Here is a 17,227-nt window from a genome sequence, read left to right on the forward strand (position 1 = left end):
GCAGTGCAAAAGCAATCCACCGTCCTTCCGGTGCAAGCGCAAAACCCAGAAAACTTAACGAGTAGGTGGTGGCTAACAATATTCATTAATCAGATTCCAGCCGCCAGCTAATCAAACGTCCCTGGCTAGTTATGCACTCAGTGCGCTAGCACACAATTGGATGAATAGCGGTAACGTTTTTCAAGACGGTACGCCACCTAATTTTTATCAAAAATTATCCAAAATCACACTGACAACTTTATAATATATGCAACACTTTTGCCTTACATATTTTTAGTTATATTGCACTTTTTATCCAAAATTCAAGTTTCAACTACGATTATTTTGACATCAAGGTTCTCGCAGCTGGATATAAACACGCACAAACACAAATCCAAACAAACGAAGCCGTGCAGTCAACGCGGAACTCCCCTTCTTTCTAACCTGTCTTCGTCTTCTCTACGCGTTTTTTACAACGCATCAATTTGCATTTCCTTCCTTGTCTTCACTGCGTTTTTTCCACACTTATTTTTACGACTGGAATGTAAGGTTTTTTGATAGTTTTCTGATTAATATAAAGTTGCAACGATTTTTCAACAAATTTGCACACAAAGAAGTGTGGGAAAAAAATAAAAATCAAACAAATAAATTGGATTTTCACAAAATAAAATCACTTTTTCGCAAAACCGATGAAAAAAGACCAACACAACTGACAGAACTTGTCAAGTGGAAAAGAACGAGGTTAAAAGGAAAGAATTAGCGATGACAGCAGAAAGGTGAAATGGTGGATTTCGGTTCAGGCAGGGTTGCAAAGTTTTTTTATTAAACCGCGGGATAAATATGAACCTCCAGGCTGAGGAGTGCTAAAAGGGATATTTTCATAAACGCTTTGATCACTTTATAGGGTAGAGCATGACAAGGCGACTTAACGAGGTGATCCATATGAATCAATTCGCTGTTACAATTGCATGTTAAATTTTTTATCGGGATCTGCACACTGACTATTGGAACGCTTTCTTTGTCCAAGGGCCAATTAATGGTGACCTATAACCATAAAACCATAATCAGATAAAACAGCTGATCGAACCTATCTTATGAAAATCAATGTAATCGATTAATGGTGCCAAACCATAACGCTAACGCCATAACCATATCATAGCCAACCAATTGGTTTTTGGTTTCTCACCATATCCATAACCTAAAAATATTTGAGTTGGTGAATTTAATAACTGTTTGTAAATTTTCTTCATTGTTTTTGGTACGTTATGACTAGGAGACTTATTTTTTGTGAAATATATTTGTAATTTTTTAATTATTTAAAAGAGTTTAATTGGCCCTTTAAGTGCAAATTAAACTTCCTTAACCCTAACGCCATAGTCGTAACCATACCCATATCCATAACCATCTCCAATGTCATCGATTAATGGTGCTTTAACCTAAAAATCGTGAAAATTTCATAAAAATGAAGAAAACGCCAAAAATTACAAACATATTCCACAAAAAATAAGTCTCTTAGTCATAACGTATCCAAAAGAACGATTAAAATATACAAAAAGTTATTAAATTCCCCAACTCAAATATTTTTAGGTTATGGACATGGCGAGAAACCAAAAACCAATTGGTTGGCTATATGGTTAGGGCGTAATCATTATGGTACGGCACTATTAATCGATTACATTGATTTCCATAAGGTAGGTTCGACCAGCTGTTTTATCTGGCTATGGTTTTATGGTTATAAGTCACCATTAATTGGACCTTTATGTAAGTCCATCTATGGCTAGAGCTGGGTAGTAATGATTACTTTAGGTAATCAATACCCGTCGATTCCCCATCACATGTACTTGAGGAAAGTGATCAATTCCTTTCCTCCACAGCAAATGAATTGATTACATTTCAATTCCTCAAAAAAAATACCAAAAGTAATTTTGTTTTTTGAGGCTCAAGTACAAACATTTTTTTGTTTGTAATTGAGGAAAAAAATACTTTGCTCAAATGTTATTTCTGCCCAAGTACTTTCGAAAGAAATTGCAAATGTAATTGAAATTATTCCAATTACATTACAAGGATTGTAAAAAGTACTTTCGAATTTCCCATTCCTCAAAGGAATTGCAGAAGTTATTGAAAAATTCTTAGTGTAAAAAATATTTTTGCGATTCAAACCGTGATTTTATGAGGCCATAGTAACTTCTTGGACCATAAGAAAATGTTTTTAAAACACCAGCACTGCCTTCAATGACTTGCAATTCATTTCTTCTCGGCCTATATGAGGAAGGTTATGGTAAGATTGTATAATCGTAGTTTGGATTTGCTGTTGAGGCCAATTGCTTTGTACGTGGCTAGCAACGTTTCTTCATCTTTTCCCCAAGTGCTACTGGCAAGCGACTTGAGGATTTTGGTACGGATTTGTACTTTAGATACAATTTCGATGGCATACGTCTTGAAGGTGAGAGTGTGATCAAATGTTACTCCTAAGATACTTTAATGGCTGACAATCGGTAGCGCAACACCATCGACGTGAACGTCCAATATTCCACGTCGCAAAACAGTGACCATGGATTTGGTCGGCCAGGTTCAGATAATTTGCAGTTTATCTTTTTATACAAAGGGGAAAGGGTTATTCTTCTATATCTTGGAGTATAGTACCGTGGTTGACTGTGTCAAAAGCTTTTGACAGTGCTGGTAGTGCTATGTATTTTGCGGAAGCCATGCTGATGAGTAGCTAGGCGAAGATTCGCACTAAACTGACGGAGCAGGAAGGTTTCCAATGTCTTCGCTATTGGCGAACGGAGAGATACCGGTCTTTATAACTCACCTTCGTTAGCCGGTTTCCCAGGCTTGAAACCGTGCGTCAGGTAGTTTTCTCCCTCAGCGCCAGGATGTTTTAGCATTTGCATGACTACTTCATTTGGACCTATTGATTTAGAAGGTTTGGCTTTTTTCATGGCTTCTTCAACCTCTGTAGGGTGATGGTAACGGGTCACACGTCGTGTTTGTGTCTATGTTCCCCTCATCCGGGGAATTAAAAATTCCGGGCATTAAAAATTGCCGGCAAAAACCGCTCACGCATGTCTTCGAGTCACCAGAGTTGTATCGCCAAAGGCGATGGGTAAATTACACAGTCCGACAACATTTAACCAACATTCAACCCAGATACCGGACTATGTATTTTCGTAGGATTGTGACGCTATGAATCGAAATCTGGCCTCAGGCCTCAGAGTTGCTCTATCAGCTCTGGTTTTCGAGATACCCTAACCTAAAAGTGCAAAAAACACCGGTTTTGCCCATATTTGAGGTTATGTAGTCTTGCAGATGTTTTCTTTCACCAAAATTAAAGGATGGCATCTTTAAGTACAAGTCTTCCTCTTTCAAATGGTGTTGTGTTTGCTCAAATATTTTTTCGCTGAGATATCGCATTTTGAAATTTTGTGGTGTGGTGGTGGTTTCCAGGGGTTAGACACTTTTAGGTTAGGATATCTCGAAAAACCAGTGCTGATAGAGAAATTTTGAGGCCAGATTTCGATTCATAGCATCAAAATTCTTCGAAAATATATCGTCCGGTTTCTGGCTCTGAGATGCTGTCGGCCTGTGTTATCATTGAGTTTTTTTTGGGTTAGATAAGGACTTTACAGATTTTTTTTTTTTAATTAATAAACATATATCAGTTGAGCTCCAATCATAGCGCTGAGCCTGGTGATATTGCAGCACAATGGGAATCAATGTATAGATCCCAATGTCCAATCCTTTGTCGGCATATTCGGATTCTGATTCTGCAGAAGCCGCAGTGTATCCTTCGACTTCATCACGCATGGTATCCATACTTTAACTTTTGGTACCGTGGGAATTTGCGCTTTATCCACCACTTCGAACTTCGCGTTCGTACCTTGGCTTTGGAGGTTTGGAACGAAAGTAATGGGGCAGAAATTACATTTGAGCAAAGTATTTTTTTTTTTTTTCAATTACAAAAAAAAATTTTTTGTACTTGAGCCCTAAAAAAACGAAATTACTTTTGGTATTTTTATTTTTTTGAGGAATTGAAATGTAATCAGTTCCTTTGCTGTGGAGGAAAGGAATTGATTACTTTTTCCAATTACTGAGGAATGTAATGGGTAATGTAATGGAATTGAATTTACCCAGCTCTGCTTATGGCGGAACCATACAAGGTAGCAGCACGGTGACATACATAAATACAAGTTCCATGTACTTTGTTTTTGTAAATTCGATGGACTAATGTCAAAATCGTACTGCGCCGGAAGTTGATGTATCAAATCAAATAAAAAAGTTTATAATCAGCTGTCCCATGCTACCACCTTGTATAGTTCCGCCATGAGTCCACCTTAAAAGCCCCGTCACATAAGAGTTTTTCATATAGATGCGTTTAACTCAATCTTATGCATTATGCGTAAATTGTACGTATTTTTATGGAGAACGGTAGATTGAGCGACATTGGCGATTCTGATTCCCAGAATCAGAGAATTTAAAGGCCCAGAACCAAGAAAACTAATTTATTTAATTTTTTAAAATATTACTTCTCAAGATTGGGGGAAAGTATTTTTAAGTCGAAAAGTCGCCTTTTACGACAGACTTTCCCTCCACGTTAGTAGTCTAGGTTATTAACCCACTGAGGATAGCCAAACCTTAAATCATTGCCACGTTTGCCGTGATCGTCATCAGAAAAAATAGTTTTCTGTGGCTTCTTACCTAGTTTACTCATTGGTATATCCTCAATAGATAGCCTGCGCGATTACATATGTGCCATCCCAAGGAACTAGATTATAAGTTTTCACGTTTATCTTTTATTTCGGGCTTCCAATTAGAAATGGCACCCAAGCGATGGTTCTAAGACTAGAAAACAAAATCTTCTCTAAAACTTGTTCATATTTACCGATTACCGAACTGAAAAACTTATATGGGAAATCTAATTAATTACCAATTAGAAGTTAATTACAATAATAAAGATAATCTCCTTATATACTAGGTCTAAGGCGTTACATAAATCCTGCAACCAAGCGAATGCCCTAACTCGCACATATGAATGTTGTTGGAAATTGCCAGCCTTGATTTTACTTGAAAATAAAGTGAGAAAGAAGCGGAATAGATGGGTGTGATGGTGAATGAGCACAAAACGAAGTACCTGCTGTCATCAAGCAAACAATCAGCACATTTTCGCCTTGGCAGCCACATCACTGTGTGCAGCCATAATTTCAAAATAGTTAAATAATTCGTTTATATGGGAACCAGCATTAACACAATTAACATCAGCTCTGAACTCCAGCTAAGAAACTCTTACCAATAAATGTTACTTTGGACTAGATATGCAATTAAAAAGTAAAGTCCTCTCTGAGCAAACGGAAATCATGCTCGTTCCCGTCCTGCTATATGAAACAGAAGCATGGAGTGTTCGAGGTAAAAAATCTGCGAAAGATTTATGGACCTCTGCGCGTTGGCGCAGCTAATTAAACACAGGGACTACGCTGTCTAGACCATGTTATGCGAATGGACGACGATGCTCTATTTTTTTATCGGAACTCGCCTATGGAAGGAGAGGAAGAGTGCGGCCCCCACTTCGCTGGAGGGACCAGGTAAACAACGATTTCAATTCCCATGCTGTGATCAATTGGCGCCAGTTAACCCATAGAAGAAACGAATGGCGCGCTTTGTTGGACGGCCATAATCGTAAAACAATTAGGTACGTAAGTAAGTCAAAAAGTGAAACATACACACAAGCATTTGTATCCAGTCGAAACAGGTGTAATCGGTTGAAAAGTGCGGAGTACCTCTTGTGAGGATTGGACTGCCCGTTCTTAAAATATATACATATCAACTCATTCAGAAAGTTATGAAAACATTACTTATTAAAATTTTTATTTTTTTTTATTTGGAAATTTAAAATAAGTTTAAACACAGATAATTGTTTATATTACTTATATTACTTAAACGAATTTTCAAAAATACAACTTCCAAAATAAAGTTTTTGCCTATATTTTTTTATAACTTTGTGAAAAGTTTTCCATCGTTCGTAATTTATTGAATGATGAAATCACTAAATTTTATAATAAATTTCAGCTGCATAGCAATTGATGCACGCGTTTTCGCGGAAATAGAAAAATGTTTAAATAAAATATAAAAAAAAAAAATTCGTACACAAATGTTTTCAACTACAGCAATTTATCAAAATCGTTTTACTACCGTAGTCCATTGTGAATTCACGATGCCCTAGTCAGATATCCCATAAACAAACTTTTTTGCGAGCTTCTTCGGAATCAAATAAAATGTTTTTTTTTTATGATTACCCAATGTAAACAAACGCAATTATGCAATTCACAAGGTATTTTATTGTGTTATAGAGTATATTTTTAAACACTACCTCTGTGAACACTGCAATGAGTTATATGTTGAATTTCAATACATTCGTAAGAACAGCCAGCAGAAAGAACCATTAAAAAATCTAACTTTATGCAGCCCCTAATACTTTTTTTGATATACATATATCCGTTTTTTAGTTGTTTTTTTATATTTTCGAAAATTTAAAAAATAATAGACTTATTTTGTTTTGTTGATTTTCCGACAGGGTGGGCGGAAAATCGTTCCAATAAACATCAAAAATTAATAATTTTTGTTTGATAATAACTTAGCTCATCCGATATACATAGGATGCCGGATTGTATTTTTTTTTTAATTTTATATGGAAATCAACAACAAAACACGCATGACAGGTTTAATATCATAGCACATATTTTGGATAGGATATGTGATGTATATTGGAACGATTTTCCGTCATCCCTTGCCAAATTTGGTTTCGGGACAAACCGGTCTCGGCGCTGTGCCATCATCAGTGTCGATTTTCGTTCTCTTGTACGGAAAATCGTTCCAATATACATCATTTATCCACCCTGTCGGAAAATCAACAAAACAAAATAAGTTGGATAGGATACCTTCTGAATTGCCTAAGTGTTTTAAATGAATTGAGTTTTCCTAAAATTTATCAGGCACAACCAAATAATTAAAAAAAAAAAACATTACAGCTTTACCTTGTACATGAAATGCAATAAAATATTTAAACAAACGAACAACAACAATATTAATGTACCTGCGATTATTTTCAGCCGGCAAGACACTCCAATCCGGCTCGTAATATGGATACATCGTTGTTCAACTAGTGCACTAAACTATGCAATTTTTTTTTTATTTATTTTTTTTTTGGATTCAATTACTTTCTTCGCTCTTATTCATAAGTACACAAATTTATTTATACACTTCACACCATTTACCAAAAAAATATGTCAGGTAAAAAGCCACGAGTTTATAATTCAATATCGCACAAACCGTTACTGATAAGCAGTTAAAACAATGATGACACGATAGTCCAATTTCTTATCTTTATACATATGTGAGGGTATTTCAATGTACATACATAGGCAAGTACATATGATTAAGGGTATGGAAGGTATGTCAATGCTACAGATTTTAAGACCCCTTCAGCAAAGTAAAAATTTATTGATGATTATATACAGATGCATACGCAGTTGTTGTAAACATTATAAGAAAATAACATTACAAAAAACAGTTAACGGTATCTAGTAAATAAAACGTATATTAAAGATGTGCGTTAATTAATATTACAAATATTTATCACTAATTTACTAGCTATATTTAAAAAATCGTTTTGGTCGTTTAAAATTGTATAGCACAGCTGTCGATTCATACCGTAAGCTATAGTGTCTAGTTTATACTGAAATAACGATAGACATATGTAACTCTCAAAATAAACTCCATAGCGTTTGAGTGTTGTGTGTATGTATTTATTTAAAAAACAAAAATGGTTTCTCCAATCTACTCAATAGGACATTACAGAAACTAGAGAGCTAATTCGTTAGACTATACCACGATAACATACAGCTCAGATAAAAAATAAAACATCGAAATCCAAAATGTTATTGTTTTCCCGACGTCTGCTAAAATGTATGCATCTCTCTTTTAAACCTAATTTCATTTTCTGTAATGACCGTTATATTTATCCTGTCGACAAATTAAACATGAACTCAATCCATCCGTTAAAATTACAGCGCCATCTGTAGTGTTCACAACCAAGTAACAGTTGGTTTTGACGTGCAATTTTTTATTTCCTGTTTCCCGTCACTGCATCGGTCTATATATATATATATTAAGTATATATATATTAAGTTCTTAAATTCTTCGACCAACCTTTCAAGTACTTTCTATGTTTTAAGCTTTTGCCTCTTGTTTCCATTTGCACAAAACTCATAATTTTTTAAACAAACTATCTTTTGATGTATATTGGAAGATTTTCCGTCATCCCTTGTCAAATTTGGTTTTGAGACAAACCGGTTTCGGCGTTGTGCCATCATCAGTGTCGATTTTCGTTCTGATCTGTTGTTGTCGTTTGTCTTGTATTTATAGTTCGTAGGTACATGAGCAGGTATTGTCAAAATTGATGCTTGTTTATATTTAGTTATGTGGGTTTATGCAAATGACGATTCCTATATACTTTAATATTAATTACTTTATTGATTATAATTGAGTTAGCATAAGAAATGTAAAGAATGATATTTCAAAATTTTCCTTGTAAAGAAGTCAGACGATTTTCAATAGACGAATTACACACAACGGTTTTCATTTTCTGTGAATAATTTGGATTTATACATTGGTAAAATCCTTACTCATAAATATTATCTCACATTTGGGGGCTCGTCCAACGTTGTGTGTTTTACTAAAGACGTATAAAGACGTAGAGAACGAATCACGTATCGTAGTTCCAAAAGTAATGCAGATGCAGATTATTCGAGGAGCACATGAAAGAAGTAATTTTTCAGTTGGGAAAACCTTGACATTGCTTGAAAATTCTTATTGGATCCCTGACTTGCGGAAAAAAGTAGAGAAGGTAATCGAAAGTTGTGTACCATGCCTTTTAGCTGAGAGAAAGATGGGGAAACCAGAAGGATTTTTGCATCCAATTGACAAAGGAAGTTCTCCCTTTCACACATATCATATTGACCACTTAGGACCACTGCCGTCAACAAAAAAATCCTACTGTTTTTGCAGTAATTGTTGCTTTTCCAGTATATGTCATAGTCGTCCAGGTGTTATTATTTTCCTTCTCGTTATTTCTTTTTGGTTCTCCATGCGTCCTTCTGAGCTTATCTACTAGTGCTTTTTTATATCCGTTGTTTGCAGCGATATTATATATGACCTCAAGTTCTCTCTTATATGCCTCTTGTGTAAGAGGTGTTGTTGTTGTTGCAGCGATAAGGTTACTCTCCGAAGGCTTTGGGAAGTGTTATTGTAAGGTAACCCTTATGTTTAAGTGTTATGTGATCCACGTATCTAGCATAAAATGACACGCCTAATTTGGACTTCATCTCCTGTATGTACTTTTCTTCCAGATTTGGCATGAACACTTCCATAAGAATTGCTGATGCGGGGCTTCCCATTGCAAGACCGTTTGTTTATATATTTTATTGTTGAATTGAAAATAGTTTTGACGTAAAGTAATTCTTAGCGTATTTGTGATTTGCATACTTTTCACTTTGTTTTTTTGTATTATGAACTATTTTTTTTTTTAGCATCCAATATATTTTGCCAACTGTATACATAGAACACATCTAACAAATTTTTGTTTTTTTAAAGTAATCCATAATTAATTAAACTTAATAAACTTGATAGGCATGGATGGATTGCTCTCAGAAGTGCATCCATTTTTTAAGAATTTATTAACACCACTTAATAAACTTGGTGGGCATGGATGGATTGCTCTAGTACTGCAACCATTTTTGTAAAGAATTAATCAGTGTTGAAGATCTGTGATTGACTTTCTTTTCAGGCGCGTGAAATTAGTTGGTCTTGCTGACAGGGCTAGAATGAATGGTTTGGGGTGAGTTAGAAGCCTCGTGTTGTATGAAACAGCATACTTTTTGTTTTCTTCAGCTATTGTTGGAACCCTTAGATCCCGGTGTAACTGGTTGTTAGTCACATAGTAGAGTGCGTTTACAATCATTCTAAGGGTTTTCGATTAGAATCTTTGGAGAATTTCTATGTTTGAGTTTGCTGCAGTTCCCCACAGTTGTATTCCATATGTCCAAATGAGTTTTATGATGGCTGAGTAAAGCAGGACATTCTTATCAACTGATAATTGTGAATTTTATGTTAATAAGCCAGTACAGATTTCTTGTTTGATACCAAGGGCTCTTCTTTTGTTGAATATGTGGGTCCTCCAAGTTAATTTTCTGTCGAGGTGCATACCAAGGTACTTTGTTTCGTCGCTTTGTGGTATATTAATATCGTTGAGTTTAACGGGTGGGTAAGTTTTACGTCTGGTACTAAACGTCACTTGCACAGATTTTGATTCATTGGATTTGATTCTCCATTCTTTCTGCCAATGGGTAATTTTATTTAAACTTCCTTGGAGCTTGAGTGAAGCCACGCTAGGGTTAGGATCAGCGGCCAGCGCTGCAGTATCATCAGCAAACGTGCCTATAGTGACGCTTTCTGTTATTGGGAGGTCATACGTGTAAAGTAGATAAAGTATTGGGCCCATTACACTGCCTTGCGGGACGCCTGCTTAGCACTCATAAAGGGCAGTCTGCTCCACACCTTGTTTAACGGAGAAATAACGATCTTTTAGATATGATTGTATAAATAAGATGTAGTTTATAGGGAGGGTTTATTTTGCTTTATAGAGAAGTCCGTCATGCCATACGCGATCAAAAGCTTGTGAAATATCTAGAAAAGCAGCTGTGCAGTATTTTTGCTTTTCAAAAGCGTCGTATATTTGCTCGGTGAGTTTTTGGACCTGCTCAATTGTTCTGTGCCCTCTTCTGAAGCCAAACTGGTGATTGGGTATGATTTTACGCTCTTCTATTATGGACAAGAGTCTTTTAAGGAAGAGAACTTCCATGACTTTTGAGACGATAGGCAGCAGACTAATAGGTCTGTAAGATGCAACTGTATCAGCTGGCTTTCCGGGTTTCAGAATCATTTTCATCTGCGAAACTTTCCACTGTGGGTGTATGAATTGAGTTTTTAGTACTGCATTAAACAATTGTGTCAAGAATTGTATGCCTTCGAGGGGTAAATTTTTTAGAATAGTGCCACTGATAAGGTCGTAGCCCGGAGCTTTTTTTGGCTTGAGTTTTGCAATTACGGGGTTTACCTCCGATATTGAGAATTTGTTTATGGGTGGGTCCATTTGGTATGGATGACCTAAGGTAGTTTCCACTTCCTTAGTTATTCTTAATGGGGGTTCAATATCATGCGGCGTGAATACTAGTTTTAGGTAGCGTGCGAAAGTATTTGCTTTTTCAACATCACTTTTTGGCCATTCGTTATTCTCCAAGCGTATAGGTGCATTTGAGATAATTGGCCTCTTAAGCTTGCTAGTCGCTTTCCAAAGGGAGTAATCAGTTGCAGTTGTTGCATCAATACTACTGAGGTATTGTTGAATTTCTCTGTTGCGCTCCATACTAAGGATGGATTTAAGATCATTAGTCAACCGTTTCTTGTCATCGGGATGCCGAGTTTGCTGCCACCTTTTCCGTGCGATGCGCTCTTCTTTAAGCTTGGCTTTTACTTCGTGGGTAACGCCCATGGTCTTTTGCCTGCTGAGGGTGGGAGTTGAGTTCCATGCAGCTTGTTGGATACACCTGTTAAAGTGTTCGACTGCTTCAGCCATATCTCTTCGTCGGTTTTCAGCGATAGTTTTAAGTCAATATTAGACGAGATCATAGATCGGATCCCAATTAGTCTTCCGATTATAGAGGCTACAATGATTAGTTGTGGGTGTGAGATTTTTATCAATTGTTACCAATATTGAGGAGTGGTCAGAAGACAATTCAAAGCACGATTTGCAAGTTATTTCTGAAGACGATATGCCTTTTACCACACAGAAATCGATCAAGTCGGGTAGTTTATTTTTATCTGAGGGCCAATATGTGGGTGTTCCAGTAGAGAATGGAGTTAGTTTGAGGCGGCTAATAGCCTGATATAGTTGCCTTCCTTTAGGGGTGATAAGGCGGGAGCCCCAGAAGGTGTATTTTGCGTTGTAATCACCGCCAACTAAGAATCGATTTCCAAGAGTTTTAAAGAAATATTCATACTCTTCCGCAGTGATAGCGTGTCTGGGTGGGCTATAGAGAGCTGAGAGCGTAATTGGGTCATTCGAGTCTTCGACAATAACATTAGTGGCTTGAATAGCATTCGTGCGATACGAGTTTGTATTACAATGCTTAATACTGCTCCTTATTAGAATACCTGATCCAGCATGTGCTTTGTTATCTGGGTGTTTTGTGTGATAAAACTTATATCTGGGGACTTCAAAGTAGCTTTTATCAGTGAAGTGGGTTTCAGATATGAGAAGTATGTCTATATTGTGGGTCTGGAGTAATGCCTTTACTTCAAGTAAATGCTTGGAAAGGCCATTGGCATTCCAGATAATGCTCTTTAAGGGGCCGGGGGTGAACAGTTTTTAGTAGTGAGGGTGATTATGAACTATTGTTGAGCTAACTATGTCCAACGTCTCCGATAGTGGTATTGATGGGTATAAATCTTTTATGTCAAAAGATACCAATTTGCTGTTCTGTGTTAGCTCTACGGTCTCAAGTTTTTCTATTAGTTCTGTTGTGTTAGCTATTGCATATTCGTTCCTTAGCTCCAGAGTATCTTTCAATATCGTTTTTAAATATTTGGACAGTTTGTAACATGGTACCGATTTAAAATTAATGATGGCCCTCATTGGCGTGTACGGCTTGTGAATTTTTGGTAGCGCAAGCAGTGGAGGAGCCGAAGGGTTCATTTGGACCAATCTATGTGCCATGTTAGAATCTACTATATTTGTTGCATTTTTTATAGCAACTTTGATTTGTTTTGGTGATGATGGCACAACGCCAAAACTGCTTTGTCTCAAACCCAAATTTCACAAGGAATGACGGAAAATCGTTCCAATATACATCATTTATCCACCCTGTCGGAAAATCATGAAACCAAAATAAGTCAAACTATCTTTTGTTCACAATTGATTTTGACAATCTCTCCTTTAAATCCATGCGCAACGCTCCCACGCTTCCATAACAAATTAACATATATTTAACAATGCGTTGAGAAAATGAAATCCAATTTATTATGTTGACAAATAAATCTGCCAGTTGCATAGTCCCCACATTGAGTTGAGATGAGCATTATGATCTTATGTTATCGACCAAAGTAGCAAAGTTAATATCTAGACAACTTTAACTGGAGTTTAAACTCGCACTGAAAACCCGGGCATAACAGGCAGACGAAAAAATGGCAATTAGATTATTGTAAGTAAGTAAGATTATTGTCTTCAGTTTGGACATATGTACTTCCTTTAATATACCGATTTTATCAAAAGTAGATTTCGCTGCTTGACCGTTAGCCTTATGCATACAACAATTATAAGGAACTCTCTCAATGAACCAAAACGTTCCAGTGATAATTGAGTGGGATACTAGAACTCACTGGATGATAGCATTAGCTATTTATTGATGGTCAGTTGCTGATACTGAAGTTGTAAACGTTCTGCATTTGCGTAGTGAATTTTTTTGTGTCGTTTAATTTGCCACCTGCTTATATGATTGTTAACATTTTCTTCAACGAACTGGCCACGTTGTCACTGTTGCCTAAATTTTCCACAGAACGTGATGCTCTGCGATAAAAAGCAACACTGCTGCAATAACTGTAGCTCGAACATACCAAGATTTTTTTTGTGCTATTTTTTTGGCCGACACTGTAACTACACACCTCTAGTGGCTCTACTTTGATATCAAAAGTGGTTTTTTAATTCTTATCAGAAATGTTCGAATATAGCTGAGTGAGTATGCACTTTTAGTTATATGTTCAAAAAACAACAAAAATTTTTTGATAGCGCTGAGTGGTAAGAAATACATATAGTTGCCTTATATTGTTTTGTTGATTTTCCGACGGTGGATAAATGTTGTATATTTTCGTTCGACACTGATGATGGCACAGCGTCGAAACCGGTTTGTCACAAAACCAAACTTGACAAGGGATGACGGAAAATCGTGCCAATATACAACCTATAGTTGCGTTCCAATGAAGCGTCATCAAGATACGGATAGAAATTTAACATGCAAATGCAACAACAACGCTGTAATCCTGATATCTATTTGGATAATGTGTCCAAATTTTTATTTTTTATAACCAAACTTATCTTTTGAGGAAGAAAATATTGCCATTTTTTTCTTGGTCTAATGTACACATAATAGAGCCATTCCGTGTCGATTCAAACTTTTTTATTCATAACATAGATAGAAATACTTATGTATGCACATTTTTTCTTATAAATTGTAAGGGTATAACAAAATTAAACCTGCAATTGTTAAAGAATGACCTTACATTTATGTATCTATATCACTTAAAAATATTACACCTTATTTTTATATAATTCTTCATATAGAAATTTTGTACATATAAAACTTACAATAATTACGCTTTCCTATTGCATGCAAAACTAATGAGAACCAATCATTATGCTTGCAATCAATCGTTCTCTCGAGGCGGACGTACCATAGAATGACGTTTGATTGCTTCAACCAACCATTTAATGCCCTCATCAACTCCTTCACTGCAAAAAACAGAAAAATAGAAAAATTTAGGCAAGAAAATTCGACTCCCTTAAGAGAAAGAACCGAATTCGCAGAATTTAAAATATTTAATTAAGAGTAAATGACACATTCCGTGCATACACAAACTACTATTTCAGGGGCGATTAAGATATTCCCCACGGTTTTAAGGAGTGGTATTTATGTTCAAAACCTTTTCCGCATATGGATTCAGTAAGATCCGGAAAACTTTTAAAATTAACCCGCCGATCTCGGGAACGGTTTAATATGACACCGTTCCACCATATAGGCCAATGCACCCACACAACCACCTTCTATAAGGAACTTGAGGTCCCTAGACCCTCGCCTGCTAATTATTTGTACGGATAAGTTCATTTTGTCACATCATTCCCCTCGTGAAGCTAAGGCTGACAATAGGATTGGATAAGCTGATCAGCTATATATAAGCTTGTATGAACTATAAATCAGTGAGCTGCAATTATTCATGTTTTAAGATTATTAGTGGACTAACCAAAAAATTAGTATTAGTGCGTACACAAACAAAGAATATCAAGCACTTATATCCACTAAAACACATTTACATAGTCATGCTTCGTAAAATGAATAACCGCTCATAAGCCACGAAGCAGTTCAGTACTCAATTGTCTTATTGAGCAAGAAAGTCAACTGTGTTATACGAAAACACTAATTTGAATCAGTATGACTAACAGTACAATAAAATGAATATAGTCATATCAGTCTTCTGACGCTAGCAACATAACGATGTACACGAAACTAAACTCAATACAGCGCTAAAGAAAACCCGACAATAAACGAAGTATACAGTGTATTACACACGAAACCAACATGCTACTGAGTTAAAGCGACTATGATTTCAGTTTATACTCAACAATGTCATATACATATGTATGGGACATATGTGTTGCGGGGCACTCGTATGTATTTTCTATTTTATGTGCTAGTCACTCATAGTATTTGTCTGTACTTCACTAAGTACACATTTAGACACAATTTTTTGGCTCATGACTAAGTGCACTAATTTTATTAGTACTCAAAGCAGACCTCTGGTATAAATATATATTTTCGTTCAAAGTACCCAAATCAATTGCATTTTCTAAGCAGTCGAAAATAATGTATCAACGTATCACCTTCCTCGCACTACTCTCTTGCCAGGCTCTTGAATGAGCCAAATCCTGTCCCAAAACTGTTGGGAGATGTCTTTATTGCTAATAAAACTTATTCTATCTGCTACACCACTTAATAATAATAAATACCCCGTTAGTGCCGATACTGGAATTGTTAGGCAATCGCGACGTCCTATAAGCGCCCCAGACTGTTGAAACACGGGCTTAATATCGCGTACACCCATAACATCTGGTAAATCCTGTTTATTGGCCAGAATAAGTAGTGGCACTCCTGAGAGTAATTCGTTTTTAATCATTTTATCTGCAAAAAAAACATGCATTATTAACATTTAGTTAAATTATTTAAACAAACCTACCAAAAATTTCCTTGGACTCATCCATTCGCTCACGGTCATTCGAGTCGATCACATAAATCACACCATGTGATTCTTGATAATATTTATCCCATAGGGATTGTAATTCTTGTTGGCCACCTAAATCCCAAAAATTCAAATGTACACCCGCCACATCGATTGTGCCAATATTTAGTCCCACTGTAGTTGTAATCTTTGCTGGATTCATGCCTTTGTAGTTTTTTGTAAATTTTGTTTTAGCCGCTTCTAAGTAAGTCTGTTATTGCAACGGAAGAAATTGTTGTTAAAGCATAAATATAAAACGATGAATGCAACTCAACTGTTTTTCCAGCATTGTCCAATCCTAATATGACCACACAATATTCCTCTTTTTGAGTGAGATATTTGTAGAATCCATGAAGAAGTGTATACATTGTTAGTGTTGGTAGCAGTATAAATTTCGTCAAATTGTGCAAACAAAGTGGAGTGAATTAAATTAATTAAAAATAAATAAAACAAAATATGCCAACCATTGCGATAACAGCTGATGCCACAGTTAAGGCCACGGCATAAGACATATTTCATATAGAAGCGTTTAAAGGGGTAATTAAACTTCCTTAAAACCCTAACGCCATAGTCGTAACCATACCCATATCCATAACCATCTCCAATGTGATCGATTAATGGTGCCTTAACCTAAAAATCGTGAAAATTTCATAAAAAAAAAGAAAACGCAAAAAGTTACAAACATATTCCACAAAGAATAAGTCTCTTAGTCATAACGTATCCATAACAATGAATAACGTATCCATAACTCAAATATTTTTAGGTTATGGATATGGCGAGAAACCAAAAACCAATTGGTTGGCTATGGTATGGTTATAGCGTTAGCATTATGATATCGCACCATTAATCGATTACATTGATTTCCATAAGGTAGGTTCAACTAGCTGTTTTCAAAATTTCGCGAAGCACTGTTATAAACATTCTCCCTATACAGCAAAAATACTTGCTAACATATTTTGTGTCGTATTCCATTGTTATATTGCAATTTTTAATTGCGAAAAATGTAAAAAAAATGACCAACCAGTGGGAAAAATAATTTCACTTGCAAAGTGTGCCAACACCTTTAACCAAAGCTAATTTTAAATTCTTCTTC

At 36.0% G+C, this 17,227-nt stretch overlaps 2 protein-coding genes across 12 annotated transcripts in view; both read right to left on the reverse strand.

The window, feature by feature from the left end:
• Positions 1-8,143, reverse strand: part of AP-1gamma (adaptor protein complex 1, gamma subunit) — a 54,699-nt gene extending 46,556 nt beyond the window's left edge. For 5 of the 11 annotated variants that reach the window (XM_067785438.1, XM_067785435.1, XM_067785439.1 and 2 more), the window contains exon 1: positions 424-692. In XM_067785438.1, coding sequence (XP_067641539.1) covers positions 424-460 — 37 coding nt within the window. In that variant the 5' untranslated portion in view covers positions 461-692. Of the gene's footprint in view, positions 1-267; positions 693-7,066 lie in introns of those variants that run through there. The other 6 variants (XM_067785429.1, XM_067785428.1, XM_067785440.1 and 3 more) reach the window with 5 other exon arrangements.
• A 6,103-nt stretch (positions 8,144-14,246) lies between these two features.
• On the reverse strand, positions 14,247-16,614 carry Arfrp1 (ADP-ribosylation factor related protein 1). Its single transcript, XM_067785446.1, has 4 exons — positions 16,410-16,614; positions 16,093-16,345; positions 15,866-16,037; positions 14,247-14,593 (listed from the first exon to the last, which is right to left on the reverse strand). The coding sequence occupies exons 1-4, from the start codon at positions 16,500-16,502 to the stop codon at positions 14,509-14,511; spliced, it is 603 nt and encodes a 200-aa protein (XP_067641547.1). The 5' UTR covers positions 16,503-16,614; the 3' UTR covers positions 14,247-14,508.
• Positions 16,615-17,227: the final 613 nt, after the last annotated feature.

This window comes from Eurosta solidaginis, chromosome 4, assembly GCF_040869045.1.
Source record: "Eurosta solidaginis isolate ZX-2024a chromosome 4, ASM4086904v1, whole genome shotgun sequence".
Lineage (NCBI taxonomy): Eukaryota > Metazoa > Arthropoda > Insecta > Diptera > Tephritidae > Eurosta > Eurosta solidaginis.